We start from the raw sequence: 20,891 nt of genomic DNA, 5'->3' as shown, positions 1-20,891 counted from the left end.
GTGTCTAGTGTAGTTTTGATTTTTGGAATTTAATTGCAGACAGAAACCACACCTGTGTTTAGTGCTGGGAAGAACAACTGTCATGTTTTCCTTTCTTTCTTAGGCTCTCATCCAGTGGCCAAGTATCTGGGGTCTGTAGATTATAGATACAACAACTTCTTCCAAGATCTAGCGTGGAGAGATCTGTTCAACAAACTTGAAGCACAGACCACTGGTAAGACCACGTGTCTGTGTCTGGCCTGTGTGGGATAAAAGCTTTGAATGAGTAATTTTAGTAAAGGTCGAGTAAATACAAAAGGAAGCAGACAAATGTTTTTGTTCCTCTTTTCTCCTTCCTCCACCTCATGCCCTTTTCAGAGGCTGACCTTTGTGTGTCCTCCACTTAGTGGTCTGCAAACATTTGTTGGCTCTGAGAGGCACTAGCTGCCTCTGAGTCACATTGTTTTTCCTAGCTCTCAGTTTTGTTTTTTGATGTGAAGGTCTCACTACAAAGTTTACTACATCACCGCCTTTGGTGATCTGGAGAGCCAGATCTGGAAAACTGCAAATTCTGAGAAGATCAGCTTTTATTAGTTGCAGAAGAAAATGATTTTTGGCATATCTGAAATTGCTGGCAGGATCTTTCTCATTAAAAAAGAATTTTGTTCTTTGCCAGTGTTGTAACATGTGAGAGCTGCCCTTGGTCAGATCAACAAGTTCCTGATGTGAATCTGTTCTAAGCCAGAGTAAAATCTTACTGAGTGTTAAAGTACTCAATCGCTTGAAATATTAATGCTTACAGTTTTTCCATCCGTTCCTACAAGAACGGAAAGAAACAGGAGAAAGGAGGATTTGCATCTGATGTTTAGGCCTCCCTGAAGGCTTGCAACTTGTGTGAGGAGCAATGCTCTCATGGTGGCCTGTCCCTCACAGGAATTCCCCTAGCAGGAAAAAGCATCAGCATTTTCAGAGCAGTGTGAGGGTGGGGGGTTTCAGTATGCTTCTCCTGCTGGAATTATGGGGAGTGCCTGGAGCTCCCTAGGGGGATAGGATGCTTGCGGAAGTCATCCTCCTGTGAGAGGAGGAAAGAGATGCCTCTTTCCAGGGGATATTTTGGAGCCTTTTCCAGCAGATGGGAACTTGGCTGCAGCCTGTTCTAGCTGTGAAGTTACTCCTACTTGGAGCAGAAAGGTGGACTGGAGGTCTCCTGAAGTCCCATCTAACCTACATTTTTCTGTGATTCCAAGCTCATGGAAGAACAGATACCTAGAATAGGTCTCAATTCCTTGCTGCACTTGAAAATGGTAACAAATGTATTACAAGTTTGCCCTTTGTGTCTGGCTTAGGAATACTTCATTAAGTATGGAAGTCCAGCCCAAGAGCTGTGTCCCTTCATTAATAGGGTTTATGCTGCAGCCCTTATTTACTTGCGCATATGCTGTGAGGAAAATGCATCCCCATTTCTGTGCAGTCCAGGCCTTGTGGGTTCTTCATTTTCATCCGGGCAGAGAGAACATACAAACCCTGTGATGACTTAAGGAGGTCTGGCAAGGCATGCTAGCTTTTCACAGTTCGCTGCTAAAATAACTGTTGTTAGAGGCTCTGGGTTAAAATATCCATTAAGGTATGGAAGTGCCTGGTGAAGGTAACTTGTGTTCCCTTATCTCATGGTTCGGGCTCTTTGCCTGAATGAAAGCAGTGTGGAAGGCATTGAGGGAATTGTCCCTGCCAACTTGAGGCAAATACTCACTCACAGACTTTAAGCATGCTTGCTGATAAACACATGATCTTTGTGCTCTTTCTACCCTTGAATGACTGTCAGTCTTTTCGATTATCTCATCAAGACATTGAGTTCATTAGGAAATCAGGTAACCCAGACACTGGTGTGAGCAGAGCAGCTCACCAAGGTCCTGGCAGGGAAGGCTGGGCACTTTCTTTAGCAACTGCTCACAGTCAAGAGGGACAAAAGTCTAAAGTTGACTCTGAGCAGATACGCTTTTGCAAAGAAAAGTGTTTTAGCAAATATAAAATAACTGTGATATTTTCAATAAGTAATGCTGTGTACAGAACTCTACAACTCATGTGCTTTCCTAGTCTTTTATCTCTGAAGCTCTTGTAGGATGTTGGCTTATGTTTAGACATGTTTTGCAGCACTCTGGGGTAGGTTGCAGAGCTTCCTTCAGAAGATGCAATTAAAATGCAGCTGGCTGGGTACCATTAGCTGCTTGCCTGAGCAGGTAATGGACAACACTAGTGATGGTCTGAGAATTCACTTCATTTATTTTCTCTTTGCTCTGTTGCAGTTCCAGAAACGCCTGATGTTGTCTCCAGAATAACGCAATATATAGCAGGGGCAAACTGTGCACATCAGTTGCCCATTGCTGAAGCGATGTTGACATACAAGCAGAAAAGGTATGTTACTAATGTAATACTGACTTGCCAGAATGACCAGCAGGTTGCAGGTGAAGTTCTTCTCTCATCTTGTGTGCTAGCAACCTTAAACTTGCTCCAAACTGCAAACAGCTTGGGAGCGTTATCGTACCCTGCACCCAGTGATGTATCCCACTTTAGATAACAGTGAATCTAGAACAGGGACAATGTTCTGCTTTTTACACTTTGAAGACCTGGGAGGTTTGGGGAAGCGGGACGAGGAGGTAGGGGGTATGACTGTATCTGCTTAAGTTCCAGATGTCTCTTACCACAGAGAGTTTTGCCAGCTTTACACCTGCCTTTCAGTTGTTCTGTAGGTGAGAGACTTTAGGTGTAAGATTGCAGACTGCAGCATTCCCTCCTTACGGTGTCTCCTGTGAGACCTGGCCTTTTTGCACCAGCATTGAGGGAACCAGAACTTTTTCTTTTTAGAGCTGTCTGTAAATAACAGAGCTCACCACAGAGGAGACAAAATGCTTGTTGTGAGACAGCTGCAGTCTACAGGACCTCTGCTGAGGAGGGCTAACCAGGTTTTCTTTCAGCCTCTCCTGAGGCATGAGAAGCCTGTTGAAGGGAGGATTGCGGTCTGAAAACCAGCTGAGGAAGTATGAAGAGCCTCATGTGGCCAGGGTCCCAGAAGAAGAGTACTGTCACTGAAGGGGGGGAGATGCGGTGTTTCTGAGACAGTTGAGACAAATAGACTGTAATTCACACGTGTCCCAATGACTGGTTGTCAGAGCAGGACAAACACCCAACTCGTGATTTTCTCCATTAGGGACTAGCAATCTCATGCAGAAAGTGGATGACTTTAATTATCCCTGCTGTATCTGTTCTGCTGTTGATGGTTTGTTAACATCCCTCCTTTGTGCCTAGTTTGCATAAAAACGGGGAGGAATTAGAAGTGTAGACATGGTCACTTTTTGCCCCTTTTGGCAAAAGCTCAACATATTACTTTTTGATTCATCTGCCTATTCTACATTTCTTTGCAGAAATGATTTAGTAAAACTTAGCTCATTCTTGATACTTGCCTAAGGGAAGTATTTCCAGACTGACTAGTCCTTTAGAAAAGGGGCACTCTCTTCACATACTTTTTTTTTTCTCTCATAACTATTTTTGAGTACCTGAACTTCATCTTTATCAGGTTAACATTACTGAAGTTTGGAAGTCCAGGGGCAGTGGAAGCTTCAGTCTTTTATCCTGTTTTTTTTGGCATAAAGACTTCCCATTAGTTACAAATATAACAATGTACAAATGTCCCAACTGTACAAAAGTGCAGATAACCCCTTCTGATGGCTGCCTTGCTCATTTCCCTGCACCTCTCAGTTGTTGGCTTCTGTACCATCTTCACTGCCTTCTGTGGTCCCAGTTGGAGGTTTATGTTCATAATTAATGCACATTTAATAATTTTGGAGTTTCTGCTATGTCCAGAAATATCAGTTAGGTATTTTGTTGAAAAAAAAGACTTCTGAAAACTACTTCAGTGAGTAGACTCACCACTCCCAGCAGTGTGCATGATCTCTTCACTGAGTTGGTCAGATCAATTTGGGTTTTAGACCCTTTGGGCCTTCCTGTGCTGTGCCCGAAACTGAGAAATTCATGTTATGCTGCAGGCTTGAGCCCTGCAGAAGGTTACTTGGAAGAGAGATCACTTAGATCTGTACTTGTAGCCTACAGTCCCTTGGTATCTCTGTTGTATCCACTTAAAAACAAGTTCCACTTTCAGCCAGATACCACATGAGCAAACTGGAGAGTGGGTTAGAGGAGGAAACTCCCATGGAGTGATGGGCAATTATTTCCCCATATGGCTTCCTTTAGAAATGCAGTCTTGGAACTGGCTGAGGGAAAGTACTGTGGGGGGAAAAAAAAACAAAACAAAACAAAAAAACAGAAATTGGGTTTCCATTAGCACTATCTAAATGAATGCATCATTTTATTGTAAGTATAATAACATATTTATCTTTTCCTTTGGTTGCTTTCTGAAAAGGAAAAAGAGCTTTCATTTTGATTTTACTCTAAGGTATTGGTTTATTTAGGCTTCCTCTCCTATCTCTTTTTCCCTATGGGCTGGTCTTTCGTGTCTTGTTTAACAGTTCTGCAGGTCTGGGATGCTCAGTTTATGCTTCAGGTTAAATTCTGCTCGCTGCTTTGAAAGTATGGCATTTGCTGGCAGAATGCACTTTAAAATGACTGCTCTGCCTTTGGACCGCACGTACGGGTTCCCAGCGTATAGACTGAACGGGAATGAAAGGGTTGTTGAGGAAGTAGCCTTGAGCAGTAAAACATTGTGACGGTAGGTTTTTCCTTCCCTGTTCCGTAAATAATCCTTGCTGTTTGGCCACAGCCATCAGAGGATATAGTGTAGTTCCAAAAGGATCAGAACTAGCAAGGACTTTCATTTCCCATCTGTTGGAGCTCAGGTGCTCTAGGCTCTGCTCAGGGCATGCCTCAGGCCTCTGGTTTTGGGGTTGTGCCTGTAAGGTTCAGCCATACAGTGTCTGAGTGCAGATCAGGGAGTCTTCTCCTGGTAATAGAAAAATTGAGGCCTCTTCTTTTCTTGGCAAGCTATCTCATAGGTATGGGACTTTTCTGAAGCTAAGAAATGAGAGATGGTGTATGCTAATGGTGAGGTTGGGGTCTCTGAGAAGTTACTGAGACCCCCTTGCTCTGCAGGAACTCCTGTTCCAAACCACCTGATGGTAGGCCACTACTTGTTTTGTCTTCAGTTCACAAAGTTACTAGAGCTGAATCTCCTTCAAGGCCAGAGGTGAACGGCTTCTCCAAGGCCAACTTCCAAGGCAATGGTCCATGTAGAAACAGCAGCACTAGCTACAAATGCATCACAAGACCAATCTCCCAGAATCCTGGCATTCGTTCTGTTAAACAAGCCTTAGTGGTCCCAGGAAAGCCAAGGCAGCAAGCTAGTCTTTAGGGCATAGCTGTATGTGATGAGCTGCTTTATAATTTTATTGCTAACTATCCCTGTTTTGACTGACCTCTGCTCTCCTTCCTGTCCCCTTGTTCTGTTTGTCATGGCGAAAGGTTGGCGCATGTACTGCCTGTGATGGATTGCATATGGTGTGAAAGCTTTGTCCCATTTCTTTTGGAGCATCTGCTGACCTTACCTGAAATTGAGGGGACTGGGAAAGAGGAAGGGGTTCAGGAAGGAAATGAATTGTCATTTCAACTCCTCTGTGTTACACTGGGTGACTTTCGTCTCTGAACTCTAGGAGAAATACTAGTTACTAAATTGCCAAGCAACACAGCAATGTTGGTAACATTTGGGGACCTGAGACAATGCTGACAGGGATGGGCTTCTCGCTAGCAGCGGTGTATCATCCAACATTGATATCTCCCTGCACAGCTCTCCTGAATGAAACCCTGCACTATTTGGGATTTGTGACTGGCAGCGGACACTTGTTCCCCATGTAGCTGGATTGCTGTAAACCTGGGCTGATGTCACCCACTGTAATTCAGCTCATGCCGTGTGGCTTTGGGATAGCCCTTGCATGAATCTGGGGAGCAGTTTGGCTGTTGGAAACGAAAGCATTGCACACTCGTCAGGGTGAGGGCTGGGTCATTTCCTACTTCATTACATATTTATCAAAAGCTCTCTACTCTTTTGTGTTGTAAAGAGAACTTCCCCAGCTCTTGCTCCCTGGAGCAAGCACTTTGGGATGGAGAGAGCGCTGGTTCAGGCCCTCAGCGATAAGGAAGCAGGGATGATGTTGATTTTTGCCTGCTGCATGTCCCTGACACTCTGGAGGGCAGTGGCCAGGCAGTCTCACGTTCCTTTCTCCAAGTATTTCTTCCAAAGCACCCTACAGCAATTGCCGAACACTAACACAGCTGGTGAAGATGGAGCCAGTCCCTCCTCTGGTTCAGCAGTGCATGCATCACCTGGCTCGTCTCTGCAGGAACCTCTTGTGCAGCCGTGGGAAATGTATTAAGAATTATTTGTGCTCCTCGACTCATGGAGCAGTGTGGCAGAGGAATAAGGTCAGGGCTCAAGAAACATGCCAGATGTCCTGCTGGGTATGGTCGATTTTTGGTGGGAACGTGAAGGGTGCTGGACAACAGCTTCCTTGGGAAACGGAGAGGTGACTCATCAAGTATATCAGTGGGACTTGGAGTTGCTTTGTGCTTTGTTTGGTTTGACCGCTGGAGGCTTCATGAAGCAGGGACAGTGTTAGCCAGCAGGGAGCCACAGCCGTTCAGTGGGAAGGATAGATGCTTGCTACCAAAGACAGACCCTGAGAGGGTTGCTGGTGATGCCTGGTCTGAACTCTTAGAGGCCTGCTTATCCTTTAGTGATAAAAGTACCTTTTCTGTAGCCTCCTGAGGGACCTGCTCAGAATAAAGGCAATACTTGGGACCCTCCTGCTAGAAGATCACAACTGTTTGGCTACATTTGAATCTGGTTTGGGTTGCTTAAACTATAAATGTAGTCTTAATATTTTATTAAAAGGCTAATAATGGGCATAACTGCTCTACAGTGGTTATTCAGTCTCGTACTGTAATACTTCTGTGCTTTGCAGCTTAATTTGTCCTTCTCCACAGAAGTGAGAGATGCTATTTCTTTCCTTTGTTAGGCAGATGGTTCATGGTGGTGTGATTTCTTCTCATTTTTAAGAGTCTTGAAGCATTTTAATCTGGCTGTCTTTGTTCAACCTAAATTAATTTCTGATTTGGTGAATTCTGTGTATTTATCTTGGGTAGTTTTCAGTTTTGCTTCTTGCCTCTGGAAAAAGGCGGGGGAGAGGGAGCCTTTGGGTCCGTTTCTGGACAGATCACTGCAGAAGACTGATTGCAGATGACTGGATCAGAGAACCCTCCATACCAGATAAGGAATATTTTCTTTCTTTCTAGCCTCTTTCTGTAGATCTGGAATTTTCTCCAGAAGTACCAATAACCTCACTGAAAACCACAAACAAGGGTCAGGTCTAGCTTTAAATTATAGCTGAGATATTGGGGCCTTCAGAAGCATTGTGAATAAAACCAGTATCCTCGATGTCGCTATGGGGATTAGAACCTTCTGTGATCAATGCAACTGGGAACCTGTATGGCCTTGGTAAGAAGAGTGAACAAGCTTGGGGCCTGCCTTTGCAAGGACAGGGGACCTCTTCATTGCAGTGCACTGGTAGAGGAAAAGAAGGGGCCTGGGCCAAGGTGAGGGGATTCTGTGTGAATGTTTTGGCAATCCTGCAAGCCAAGAATAATGAAGAATGTGAAAGAGAAAGTGAAGAACATCTCATTTTTCCTTCCAGTTGCCATGGAGAAGAGCTATTCTGATAAGCTACTTTTTCAGAGGTGTGTGTAGAAGGTTTGAGTTCCCAAGAGGATGTGTGACAGGACGGCTGAAATCCAGCAGGATTGCTTTGGAGACAGCCCATGTATTGTTGTGAGCTGTGATGAACTATGAAGCAAATGATTTCTTTCAGAATTACCCCTCATCTCTCCTCAGCAATAGTCTAGGCAGCCTAGGAGAACCAAAATGGGTTTTCTGCTGGAACTGGGAAGGGTTTATTTTTTGAGAGCTTGAAGCAAAACAGTCCAATAGTTTTCAGAACACTAAATGTGCTACCAGTGTGCTTCGCTTGTTTGGTCAGCAGGACTTGCTCCTGTCTGCTTCACAGCCAGTGGAGCTGAAGAAAGGAAAAGAAAGCTGAACCTCTGCTCTCTGCTTCTCCCAACAGCTCTGTAGGCTTCTCCTTTCCTTGCAAGAGGAGCTGGAAATCTCATGATCCTGAGAAATTTATTTGACAAGAGGCCTGCAACTGTGGCTGAAAGGATGTAACCTTTCTGACTCCCAGCACAGAACTGTGGACCTTATCTGATTGTTTTCTCCTGTGCTGTGAGGGGAGAATGAACATGCAGTGCCTGGCGATGTGGAGTAAGAAGGGAGCAAAACCTCTGGCTCTATTGCAGAGCTCAGCCAAGAGGAGAGGCTATTTACAAAAGCAAACTCTGCTTTGGACCAAGAGGGAACTTTAGCTGAGTCATATTTCCTGCAATTATATGCCATGCTTTCCATAGGGCTTAGAGGAAACTGTCCAGCCCATGCTAGTCATGCAACGGTTGGCAACCTTTGTGCATCGGGTGCATTTCAGATTTGTGCTGGGGACAGCATAGAAATACCTGCTTTCCTGAAGTATTTGTGTTTCAACCAGAAAAATTTTTGGTGAAGGCAATACTGGATTTTTTTTTTCCTGAATTCTTTAGTGCTCTAGTCATTGGGGCAGCACAGAGACATGAAATTTTGTCTTCCTCCTATCTGTTTCCTGCAGTAGGCCACTGAGAAGCATACTGTGTCTGGGCCATGCAGTCACTTCCCTTGTTGAACTCTAACTCTTTCCAGTATGCAGCTGCAATCCTGCAGCTATCTCATCACCCTGCTGGTCCATCTTCTCTATAGCACTTGAAGGGTGCAGTAATTCTGTAAGCCTCCCTGTCTGTTTTCCTTCTTGCTCAAATCTTGCCGCCTTGTCTGTCTTGAATCTCTCTCCAACTGCTGCTTGGTTTGACTCTGGCCTTCATTGCTGGTCCGTTCTCTTCTCCACTCTCTGGCTTCTGAATCCTGGGCAAGTTCTGGGCAGGGAGAGCTAATGTCTTTGTTTTTGAAATGTATGTAGTGTTGTCTTCAGGTGTTTCTGGGACATAATGTGTGTTTTGGTTGGTTTTGTTTAGCTGTTCACCGTTCTGGAGTTGGTGTCCTGATTTACCTAGTATGCTCTGCTTCCACTCTGATGCGTAACTTCTGTAGTGTGCCTGTCTAAGTGATCACGAGCTCCAAGTAGTAGGGGACATGTGTCTGTGTGTGTACGTATGTATGTACTTGCTAGTGCTATACGAATAACCACGTGTCACGGCTTATAACCCCGTGGCAGGCTAACTGCTTTAGCGATGCTGGGATATGCAAGGTATTGCACATGACTCCAAAGGTGGGACGTGTGAAGGCCATGAGTGCAGAGCGCTTCAGGTACTAGTAAGTAATGCACAGTTCTCCATGTTGTCGTGGCACAGATCCATTTCCTTGCAGTAGGAGGTTGTGTGTCTGTAACAACTGCCATGCCATTAAAGCATGTTTCTCTGTGAAGTGTGAGGGAGGGCAGAAGAGACCTTTCCCTTGCGAGATGTGCCAAAAGCTGTGTGCTCTTCCCCACCCATGCAGATTCTTAGCGTGCTGGCAGGGGGCCTTGAAAGGAGACACTGGACTGGCGCTTGCATACTGTCCGTCCCTGCTGCATGCTTGAATGCAACATATAAAGTGAGTATTGTGCCCAGTGTGGATACAGGCTGTTAACAACTCTTTTCTCTTTGCCTTTAGCCCTGATGAAGAGTCTTCGCAGAAGTTCATTCCCTTTGTCGGGGTGAGTGTTATCTTAGTTATGCTGTCTCAAACCAGCTAGATATTTGCAAGCACTGGAACAAACTTGCCCGAGTTTGAGGGTAGAGCAGGAACGCTAGGAACTGTTAAGGTAGTGTTAGCAGTATGGCTGGATGCAACTAACTGCCTGCATGTAGGTGAACCTCTAACTAAGATCCCTCAGCAAACTACTAGGTGTTTTTTACTTCCCAGGCAGGTGGCTTGGGGCAGCTCTGTGCAGTGTCCCTGCCAGCACTGAAACAGACACCACAGCCTTCCTGTTGCCTTGTTCAGGCAATGCAGGCAGGAAAGTGTAACACCGAAGTGCTCCCAACCACTGCCTGTCCACATCGCTTTGCTGCAGGCTAAATCAGCTGGTGGAGAGTTGCTGCTGGGCCACAGGCAGAGGCGAGTGGTATGCTCCTGGAAACCTGACCTCAGGGTTGCTATTCTGAAGATTGCCCTGTATAATTAATTCCTCTGTATTTGCTATTTCGATGTCAATCTCCTGTGCTTATCACAAAGTCTCTAGTCCTCTTACTGTCCCATCCACTAGTGGAGAGTACATCCCACCAAACAGATCATTTATCACTGTTATGTTTGAGTCTGAGACAGTAACTATTTAATACATTTTAATATGTAAATAAGTAGTTGGGATACTAGTCTCTGTTTTTGCCTCCTTTCTTCATTTTTAAATGTTCCTAGCTCAGGGGACTGAGTGCAGAGTGTCTGTGCTGGGCTGTGTCCATGCTTCTGTCAGTGTTTTGTGCACTAAGTACTTTGCGTTTTCTAGATTCCGTCCCCTTATTTGGTTCTGCTCTTCTATTTCTTAAATTTTAGGTGTAATGACATTGACCTGCAGCCAAAAGGATATCCCTTGACAGCTCTTTAGCTACTGGATGTCCTCTTCGCAGCTTTTGCTGCTCTCTTTTAGCTTTTCTCCCTTGCATGCTTGTTGTCTTGTTCTTCTGTCTCTTCATTAAGCCAACTTGTGTATGTTCCTGCTTGTATCCCTGTCAATGCGTCAGAGCTAATCTGAAATCCTAAGGCTTTAATGGGTTTAGTCTCTCTTGCCCTCGGGCTGACCCTGCTTTCATTCTGGCATCTCTCTCCCCTGGTGAGAGTCTCTGTGCTGTGCTCCTGTGATGACAGTCTGCTTTTGTCAAAGGAAAGTTGTCCTCTGCTAAAGTAGACAGACGAGTCTGCCTGACTTGTTCCCTGCTGATGAGTTTTGCCATGATCTTCTCCCATATACTGTGAGTAATGGTGAAGAACTGCCATTATGAAACAGCCATTTCACTTTTCCCAATAACAGAAAAAGCCCAGAAGGGTTTCAGAGGTCTTGGACTATGCTCACTGTAGCTATTAGCTACAGCAAAGCTTTTCCTCCAGGCTGATTTAGTTTAGTGCTATATATGAGCAAATGGGGCTCAGAATGTTTGTCCAGTTGCTCTAAAATGAGTATAGTTCTTGCATTAGCAACCCTTTTCCAGTTTATATTTGAATGGCTAGAAGTGGGAAGAGTGAAGAGCTTTCTGTTCTGTGTTTGTAACACTGCTAACCTGAAAAAAAGCTTTCCTTGAAAGCATACACTGACTTCCTGCACTGGCTGGGATTGAGGGTAAAATCAGTGCTTCTCATCTCAGCTGCTGAAATACTCCTAATGCAGTAATTCCTCCTGAGATGCATACCTGGAGTGACCTTAAAAGGCAGATTATAGGTGTCACAAAGTCTGGAGCTGAACACGAACACTGGTGTTCTTTACTTCAGTTGCTGCAACTTGCTTGGAGCTGTTGGACAATGAGAGGAGGGAGCCAGTGGTGTTCAGGTTTGGGGCTTCTGAAGTTGGTTGGACTTAGCTGGTTTTTTTAGGGCAAACGTGTGCCCTGGCTGGGTTGTGTACAGTCTTTGATTGAGAAGCAGGCACAGCAGTGCTGTGCGGCTCAGACAGGCTCCAAGGTGATGAAAGTAAAACCTTGTGAGGGGGCACGGTGGGATGTGAAGGCAGGGGTCATGGCTGCAAGGCTTAACAGCCCTGTGCCTGTGCCATGCCAACAGCTGATTGCCAAGAGAGCTCACAGGATGCATGTTCCTCCTGAAGGGAAAGGAAGGTGGCTTCATCATCCCCTGATGGATACTGCCTTGGAGCTGGAGCAGTTTCAAGCCTGTCGCTGAATGAAGGGCAGGGAAGGTGTCTAACCTAGTCATCTTTCTTCTGTGTGTTAGTACCTGAGCATCTTCAGTCAGCCAACAGAAGGGAAAAGACCAAAAGAGATTTCCTTTCTGGCATGCAGATCAAGAAAGTTTTAGACAGTTTTGTATTGTCTGTGTTTTTTTTTTCCCCCATAACTCCTTTGCCTCACTTCTTGTTTCCAGCTAGTTTGTGAAGCAGGTTCTTAGCCTTTAACACATACTGCACAAACATTTGCTAGACTCCAGAGCAAAATTTATTGCCCTTTGATGTAGACTTACCGAACTGAGCTGTGACCTTCACCAGAGGAGATAACTCCTTCTCCCAAGCCAGTGCAGCATCAGGGAACCACTGCACACACTGCTGAAATAGAGATTGCTAGTGCAAGACTGGAGTCAACCAAGAATCCACCAGAGCTTGAGAGCTCTCTGAGTTCTGAAGTGTTGAGCATGCAGCCCCCCTGCTCCCCCAAGGACTCCAAAGGACTGCGCAGCATTTTGCTTCTAAAGATTGACTGCTTTCTCTTGATCGTGTAGCGTAGAAATCTGTTCCCTGTAGATGGGATCTGGACATGGTCATGTCAAAGTTTAACCATCTTTTGTTTTCAAACCAAATAGATTGAGCGTCAGTTTCTCTTTCTAACACAGGTTTTAGTGACTTGAGGTGACTGTGAAACTCTTTCTTGTTGTTTGTTCTTCTTTTTCTTTAATAGTTTAGACCTTTGCCCTGGATACAGGTTTCTTAAGGACCTCCAAGAAGGGTCCTCTCTCTGCAGTGTGAAGAGATGTGATTCCTATGCACCCTAGCAGGTTATTTGTATAGAAAGGCCATGCTTTTTTGTATCTCCAAGAGTTATTTTATCTTTCTAGACATGGTTGGTTCATGGTAGCTTGCATTCACTGGCTAGTCAATTGCTTTATATCACAAATTATTGCTATTCTCCAGGTGTAATATTTATTGTCATCCTAGATGTACCAGCTGGTGGTTGGCCATATCAGAATGCATTTTCACCTGTGTGTATGTATGATGTGATTGAGATCGCTCTGACCTGTCCGTGTGATGGTTTATCCATGTGCATGCCTGCAGGCTTTGCCAGGAGCTTTTTCTTCTTTGCCAGGCACTTCCTGTGTTTGGACCCTAGAAAACTTTAATCAAAACCTGTACTTTGCTGCTTTCGTGGCTCCCTAACAAAGCCCAGCTATGCTGCACCCTGCAAATGGCTGCACTTGTGTGGTAGAATATGTTCGTGCGTAATTAGCAGGTACATCAAAGCAATGTTAAAGAGAGATTTATTTGTTCCTCTTTCCTGTCCTGTTTTCCTGGGTGTCAGGGCAAGCACAGTAGTTGGCATAGCTTGGGGCTGGCCTTGGGCTATTCAGAGTTGTGCAGGTCTGTAACAGCTCTGTAGGGTCTGTGCTGCCTCTTATATCAAGTCAGTGAAGGGTTGTGAGCTGGTGTAGCTTGGTTGGACACTGCAGAGATCTACCTGGCTCTTCAGAAGATTCCACTTTTTAATATACTTTCATATTATTCTTTGACTGCAAGGACAGTGCCCAGGTGGTTGTAGGACTGGCTTACTTCGGAGTGGAGGTTCCTGAAGTTCATGGGACTGCTGTTTCATAGAGCTCTTCTCTCTTTCAGGTGGTGAAGGTTGGAATAGTGGAACAATCTTCTGCAACATCAGGTATTATATATGTTTTATTTCACACAGGTCATGGGAGCCTGACCTCATGGGCTGAACAGACTTGTCCATTGCTGATGATTTGGAATTTTTTGAGATGGAGTTGGACTGTGTTAGCTCCCAGTTCTGTTGATTTAACTCTCAGCATCTGTCCTCACTCTCTTTCAAGTGGCCCTTTTCCTTGTTACTTTACAAGGAGTGTTAGGCAGCTGAAATTCTCTCACTCTCATCCAGGAAATCTGGTCTAAGATCTCTACTCAGATATGCTCAAACATTCATTTTTCTTAAGATTGTTCTCAGTGGGGTGAATTTTTGCTGCAGTGATTATTTGAAGCCCCTTTTCCAAACTGGAGAGGCAGGTCACTGAAATTTTATGCCCATCTGTCTACGCTGGGTTCAAATGCCTAGTAAAATGAATCTCAAACACATGCCCAACACTGGAAACTCCTGTAAAGGCACCTAGTTTGCCAATCTGACAAAGAATTTGGTCCCAGATATTCTAGTGGGGTAGTGTAAAACTGACTTGCATGGTACAGCACGCTTTACATGCATGCCTGTGGGGTGTTTTATCAGTGCGAACTTGTTTTTTCCTCCTTCATATGCACTACTGGTTAGGAGTATTTTTTTTCCTAAACTATTGGGACTTTACCATTAAGCCTGTAGCCTGGATTGCACATAGGTGTGTGGAAAAAGCTTTTATGTGGGTTGCTTCATACTACCACACTGCTCCCAGCACCCTCAAAAGTCCAGCATGAAAGGAACAAGGACATGGAGGATAGAAACAAGGGGGAATGGGGAAGTCCCTATAGTCAGCCAAAAATGACTGGATTCTCCAGGTGTCTTGGAATGGTGCTGATCTGTCACGGTCACGGGGGAAGATGCTCTAGTAGGTATCAGTGGTCTGGGCTCTCCCTGACAGTGCAGGAGGCTTGAAATTGGCTGGGAACTTTAGAGCAGGTGCCAGATGGGGAGCCCAGAGGAGTGTGAATGCCTGTCCTTGCCTCTTACCAGATTATAAAAAGTCTCATGGTACAAGGTATGGAGAGAGTCAGAGCTGACGGTCAGCTGATTTTGGGATTGAGCCTGAGCAAAGCCAGCAGAAACCTGTGCAGTGTGCAGCAGGAGGGTGGGCAAAGAGACTGAGCTAGCCCAGTGTGCATGCACTGGGCTGTGAGACAAACCCAGACAGTTTGACTCCTTCTCTTCAAGGTGACTCTGATGATGCAGCTCCCTCTAGCTCCAGTGTCCTTTCTTCTACCCCACCGTCTGTGTCGCCTGCTGTTAAGGAAGCCTCCCCCACACCACCTTCCTCGCCATCTGTCACAGGCAGCTTCTCATCCTCAAGGTAAAGCACACTTGGTCTCCTTACACCCCCCTCAGCTGTCTTATCTGAGATACAGGTGGGAAGAAACTTCTTTTAAAGGAAAACCCATAGCTCTGCTTTCTTTCTCCCCAGTGAATGCTTGAAGTTGTCACTTCTGCTTTTCACTTCTTTTGCCTCTGGAATCACCTGCTGGCCCTTGGGGAGCTGGGGAGAGCAGGGGGGTCTTGCACTTGGTGAGAAGGGTGTGTTTTTCAAAGGCAGGCACACTAGGAAACTAGGAAGGGCTGTCTTGTTTCTCATAGTCTGATTAGCCATTGCAGCCACTTGTTTGAGAGGGTTTATGTTCTCCATCTTCTAGCAGCTCCCCTTTGAGACTGGATTCTGCTGGGGATACATGTAGCTAATGAGACTTTGATTCAGGGCACCTGGGCAAGGCCCAAATGCCCATTCTGCAGCTAATCTAGCCTCTCAAAATTACCTTAATATGATCAGTGTGATGCTGTGGAAGGAGCAGGCTCAGCTTCTGTGAGGGAGGTGCAGAAGAGGGCAACTTAAGGCAATCAGGGGGACAGAACAGCAACCTTGTGAGGACACTAAAAAGACTGAGATGCTAGAGTTTGGGGAGAAGGCGACAGGGAAGATTATCAAGGCTTATGAAATCACATTGGTGGTGGGTCTGCTGAATGCTGAACTGTCATGCACCAAACTAGCAATACAAGACCTAGAGGCACACAGTGAAACTAGGAAGACATAATTAAAAGAGAGAAAGGAAACGACTTAGATATGCAGCAGAGAAAGCATGTCAGAAACTTGTCTGTCTCTACTACGTTGTGTGGCAGCAGGATCAGCAGGTCAAAGAGGGGTTAAGCAAATTCATGGACAGCAGGTCCATAAATGGATGCTAAAGGATGAGGCAGGATTGTCCCCTCTAACGTGCCTAATCCAGTGATTATGAATGCTGGCAGTGTTCAATGGAATGGTCTGCAAATAGAGACTGGGCTCATGTGCTCTCCCTAAATGGCATCTCCTACTGTTGCTGTTGGAGATGGACCAAGTTTGGAGGGACTACTAGTTTCCCTCAGTGGGACCTTTTCTACCCATCTCAGAAAGCTGCATGGGGCCCTTTAACCTCTGACTTCTAAAACTGGCTTGAAAGTCCTCTCTTAACAAGAGGAAGTGGAAATGTAGAAGTCCCAGTTTTGCAGGCATCCAGCTACTGGAAGGTGTCTGTGGCCTGTAGACTGTCCCAGTTGGCCCAGTTCCCTATGTCCCTCCTGTTGGTCCCCCTGCAGTTTGAGAGCAGAAGAGCCCTCCTGGGCCCAGACCTGTCCCAGCAGCACTGATTGGTGCTGCAGTGAACTGAGCAGGCTCTGGAGAGTGAAGTTGACTTTTCATGCATGAGCTCTGCATGGGTTTTCCAAATGCAGAAGTGGTTTGGGAGCCTGTATCCATAGGAGCATAATTCATTATAACTTTGAGTCTTGGAGATGGCACATTTGTAGTTGGCATCCCTAGGTCTATGAATTTTTGATACCTTTTGGCTTAAGGCTGTGTGGTAAAATCATCAGGCAATGAGAAAGCTCAGGCTCAATATTATTCCATCTCCACGGATCTGTGTGTAATAGCACAGTGGTCAGGCAGTGACCCAGCCTGAAAGATTAAACCACTTAGTTAACTAGGGAGGGAGTAGAAAATCCTGCCTAGGCCTAGTGAGCATTATAATACTGCTTTGCATCATGTTTCTCATTTCAGCTGTAAAGATGAAGCATCTTAGTGCAAAGCTGCATCTCAAATATTACCTTTTAAAAAAATCCCTTCTAAAATTGCCCTGGGAAACCAAAACCTGTTTTTGATAATCCAAGATCAGCTGTGCTCTGCAGTCTGGCTGCAGTTGATAAATAGCAGAGGAAAGGAAAAGATTTGCTGAGGACCATAACAATGCTCTTGTTTGACCTGAGGGTTTCTTATTACACGGGCAGTGAAGGGAGATAAATATTCCATTCGGGATCACAGATTCAACTTTGTTAACAGTTGCCATTTCCCCAATAAGGGACACAGTTAAATGTAATCATACAACAGACTGGTAGATAAATGACAAAAGTAAGCCTTCATCCCTGGGTCAGTGAAGTTCCTCAGAGTGGTCATTTAAGAGGCCATTGAACCTTGGGTCTTAGGACTGTTTTGATTTTAGAGAGACAACCCTCCATGTGGGGAAGGAGAGGTGGGAGATCAGATAATGGTGGTGAAATACAGGGGTTTTTAATAGTTTTTTCCATTGTTTTGCCCCCATCTCTTTATGTATGTGTCACCTTGCTATATGGCTTACTCCAAGCTGTGTGTCACCAGCTCCAGCCATGCTCTTGGCTAAGTTAGTCCCAACCCCCTTGGAGGTTCCCTGATCCAGGGCCCCCCAAACACCTCTTTCTCCAGGTGCACAAGAACCACATTTTGCAGTCTCAGGGGAGCTTTCTGTTCACTCTGAGGTCCAGTGCCTCCCTGCTATGTTCTTGCTGGGTGTAAGCATGGCTGTTTACAGCCACCGGCTCCCATGCCAACTGTCACACCTGTGGGACATGCTGTAGCCTGACCTCTGGTCTGCTCAGGGTAAATGCTGTGTTCATTAGCTAGCAAGAGGCAGTGAGCAAGCAAGGGGTGTGGGTGGAATTTCCCAGGCTGCTCATCTTCCCCTTTCTGGCTCAAGAAAGACTGGCAGTGTATTTTATATGATGCCTGCCCATTACTGCATTACGTGCAGGAGTTTTCAGTATATCCCAAAGAATTTCATATCCCGAAATCCATTGTTGCTTAGCAAATATCATAGGACTTGAAAAGCGCTTTTGCAGTGTGGGAGATCCCCAGCCCCCAGCAGAGCTGTGTGGTGAACTGCCCTGTGCAAGCTGCATTATACGGAACTGAGGAGAGCAGGGATCCTGTATGTCCTGGTGGAGTACCTAGGCAGGAAGGGAAGCAGCTGGTGACAGAAGTTGATGGACATAGGAGATGAAAGTAGTCAAGGAGGCTGGTAACTGAGCGCCTGATGTTCAGGGACCCACCAGCAATTTGTCCCCCACAGCTCAAAGATGATTTTGCAAGTACTGTGCCTGGCCAGAGTCATTTGATTCATCAATGCCCAGGAGGCTACAACCAAATGCATGCAGCTTGTCTCTTCCCTGAATATGACCTGGGCCACCGCAGGCTGCCTTCACCTGCTGGGTCATGGAGCTCAGCATCATGTTAGGAAACAGTCTGTCTGATCCCTTTCCTGCTGCTTGTCCCTGTAGCTGAGCAGCAGGTCAGCTTGTCTCAGCTTGTTGCAGGGCTATGTTGCCAAGCCACTGCCCCCATGTGACATGAGCCAGACTGCGTTGCTGAGTGATGACTTCTTGTGCATTTGTGACTGTTAGGTCGCACCAAGAAATGTTGTAGAGTTAGACACATGTCCTCTGATCATCTGGCCAGGAATGGCAGCTTTTCTGAAAAACAGGGGTGGGAATGCTGCTCAGTGCCGTGCGGAAATGATCCTCTTCTGTTTTGTAGCCAGAGCCTTGGTGCTGAGTTGATGGGTCTGCAGGTGGATTACTGGATCGCAGCTGCACCCATGGACAGAAAAAGAGACCCGGAGAAGAAGGACCCCTCCACTACCAAAAACACACTGAAATGCACTTTCCGGTCCCTCCAGGTCAGCAGGTTACCCGCTAGTGGCGAGATCGCTACCACTCCAACAATGTCCATGACTGTTGTGACAAAAGAAAAGAACAAGAAAGGTAAGATGGGATGTCACACACTTATTGTTGCCAGCAGCCAGGAATGAAATGCTGTTCTCCCTGTTTGCTGCTCCAAGGCTGCCTGTCTTCTCAGATTCACATTATAGAGTCTTAGTTGCATTGCTAGCCCCAAATCCTAGACTCTAGAGTAGAAGTGACTGTATCAGGTGAAAGGGTGCTTGGAAGGATGATTCCTCTTCATGTTGTGAAAACAGGATGTTTTCACCCTTGTAGTTGAACAGTTGAGATAGTCTGGCCCAGAATAACAAAAGTAAGGACAGTGCACGGTCATTTTTTGGGTGGCTGTGCAGAGACCCTGGAAGTATGCTGCTTGGGACAGCTTCCGTGTGTTCTTTATAAACTCACAGGTGATGGTTTGGGGTGTTTAGATGAAGAATGAGCTTGTGCCCCTCTTCACTGGGGTCAGGGCAGACCTTGAAGCGTGTGAGGCTCTATGCTCTGGTCTCTCCTCTGGCACGTGACAAAGATGCAGCTGGAGTCAGGATGTGTGCACATCCCATCATGGTGCAGCATATGGCAGCAGCCCCAGCAGAGACATTTCATAGGATTTGACATGGTGTCCTTGCCTTAGAGTACTGGCCGTCACAGCTGGATGAAGGCGCCAGCCAGACCTGCCAAGCCAGTGCTAGTTGTGCCCATATGCATGAGAGGCGACCTCACTCAGAGCAGGCTGTTCTGTAGAAGCTGCCACGTTCTTGCACAGGACACTTTATAGGACAAGAGGGAGGTAAAAGAGGAATGCTTGCAGTACAAAGCCTGACATTAATTTTTCCTTGTTGAAATCTGGAACCATGAGTTTAAGAGCAGAAAATTATTTTTCTCAAGAAAACATTGCATTTTAGATGTTGTCAGTAATTCTGTATTTGTAGCTGACCTTGGCGATGTGAAACACATTGGAAATTGAGGACAGCTCTGCTAAGAAGTGTTTTCAAGGAAGCAGCAAGGCAGTTCTGCACTTAAATTCAGATACCAGTAGCTATCTTTTACAACAACTTCCTGCTCACAGGTCTGGAAGTCATTCCTAAAGGAGCTGGAGGTTTCAGGGGGCTCTGAGAGCAGACCTGAAGAGCCTCCTAGACCTGTGGCTGCAGTACACAAGCACATAACTCTGCAGCTCCCCTGCATCCAGCGCAGCTGTGGCACTGTTGGTACCCAGAGCTCTCACCCTCAGTCACGCATGTCTCCTTTCTAAGTGGTATATCCTGCTCTTGGAGAGGCAATGTTGAGACATACTCAAAATGGTCATCACTGAGGCTGGCCTATCCTAGAGCAGCCATGGTGAACAGCTCCAGATTTCACAGAGCCAGTTTCTGCATTTTTACTCGTACATTTGGATGCTGCTTGGGTGGCTGAAGCCTTATCAGCAGAGTCCTTTCTAACACCTCTTTCCAGCCATTTCCTTTAGTTTGCAGCCCCTCCAGCTCTCCAGGTGTCCCTGCAGCCTGGTTCATGTTGGCCTCTGGATCACTGTTAGCACAGCAAATCTGCTGGCAGAGATATCTGGGTGGGCCTGAGGGGGCTGGAGCAGAGCGCAGTGCCTGGAAGCTGTGTGCAGTATGTGGGACTCCCCCTAGGTGGTGTGGCTGCCCAGCAGATCCCATCAGCCCTGTGCAAGGTGCAGGCTGGCTACTGCTGCAGATACAGCTATTTTCCCAAGGATCCCAGTGGAATGGCAAGAAAGTTATCCTGAAGGTGCCTTTTGGTAGCTGGGCTATGAGCTGAGAATGCTTCATGCAGTGGTGCTGAGGCCTAAAATGCTCGTGTGTATAGGTGACGCCACAGTGCACTCATATGATCAAACTCCTGCCAAACAGAGATAATTGTAGGAGTTGAAAATAAAATTTTTATTAGAGTTCTGAGACATCAGAATTTAAATTGGATTTAAATCAGTGTTTAAATGGAAAGACCCAAATGAACCTTGGAACAGCTCCTATGAGTGGCAGATGTTCATTGTGTGCTGATCTGGTTTTCTTACAGTGATGTTTTTGCCCAAGAAAACTAAAGACAAGGAGGTGGAGTCAAAGAGCCAGTGTATTGAAGGAATCAGCAGGTTGATTTGCACAGCAAAACATCAGCAGAACATGCTGCGGGGTAAGTGCAGAGCTAATGTCCTGTAGGGGCTCTAGGGTGAGGCTCAG

General features: G+C 45.9%; 1 protein-coding gene across 6 annotated transcripts in view; it reads left to right on the top strand.

Annotated features, from left to right (window-relative positions):
• The window catches only part of PACS2 (phosphofurin acidic cluster sorting protein 2), an 85,227-nt gene that overhangs the window by 58,102 nt on the left and 6,234 nt on the right, over positions 1-20,891 (top strand). For all 6 annotated transcript variants that reach the window (XM_062580974.1, XM_062580979.1, XM_062580978.1 and 3 more), the window contains 7 exons: positions 104-214; positions 2,283-2,391; positions 9,734-9,776; positions 13,605-13,647; positions 14,854-14,989; positions 18,506-18,732; positions 20,731-20,844. In XM_062580974.1, coding sequence (XP_062436958.1) covers positions 104-214; positions 2,283-2,391; positions 9,734-9,776; positions 13,605-13,647; positions 14,854-14,989; positions 18,506-18,732; positions 20,731-20,844 — 783 coding nt within the window. The remainder of the gene's footprint in view (positions 1-103; positions 215-2,282; positions 2,392-9,733; positions 9,777-13,604; positions 13,648-14,853; positions 14,990-18,505; positions 18,733-20,730; positions 20,845-20,891) is intronic.

Source organism: Rhea pennata, chromosome 8 (genome assembly GCF_028389875.1).
Source record: "Rhea pennata isolate bPtePen1 chromosome 8, bPtePen1.pri, whole genome shotgun sequence".
Taxonomy (NCBI): Eukaryota; Metazoa; Chordata; class Aves; order Rheiformes; family Rheidae; genus Rhea; species Rhea pennata.
Note: the sequence above shows the minus strand (reverse complement) of the source record. Positions and strands in the feature narration are given on the sequence as shown.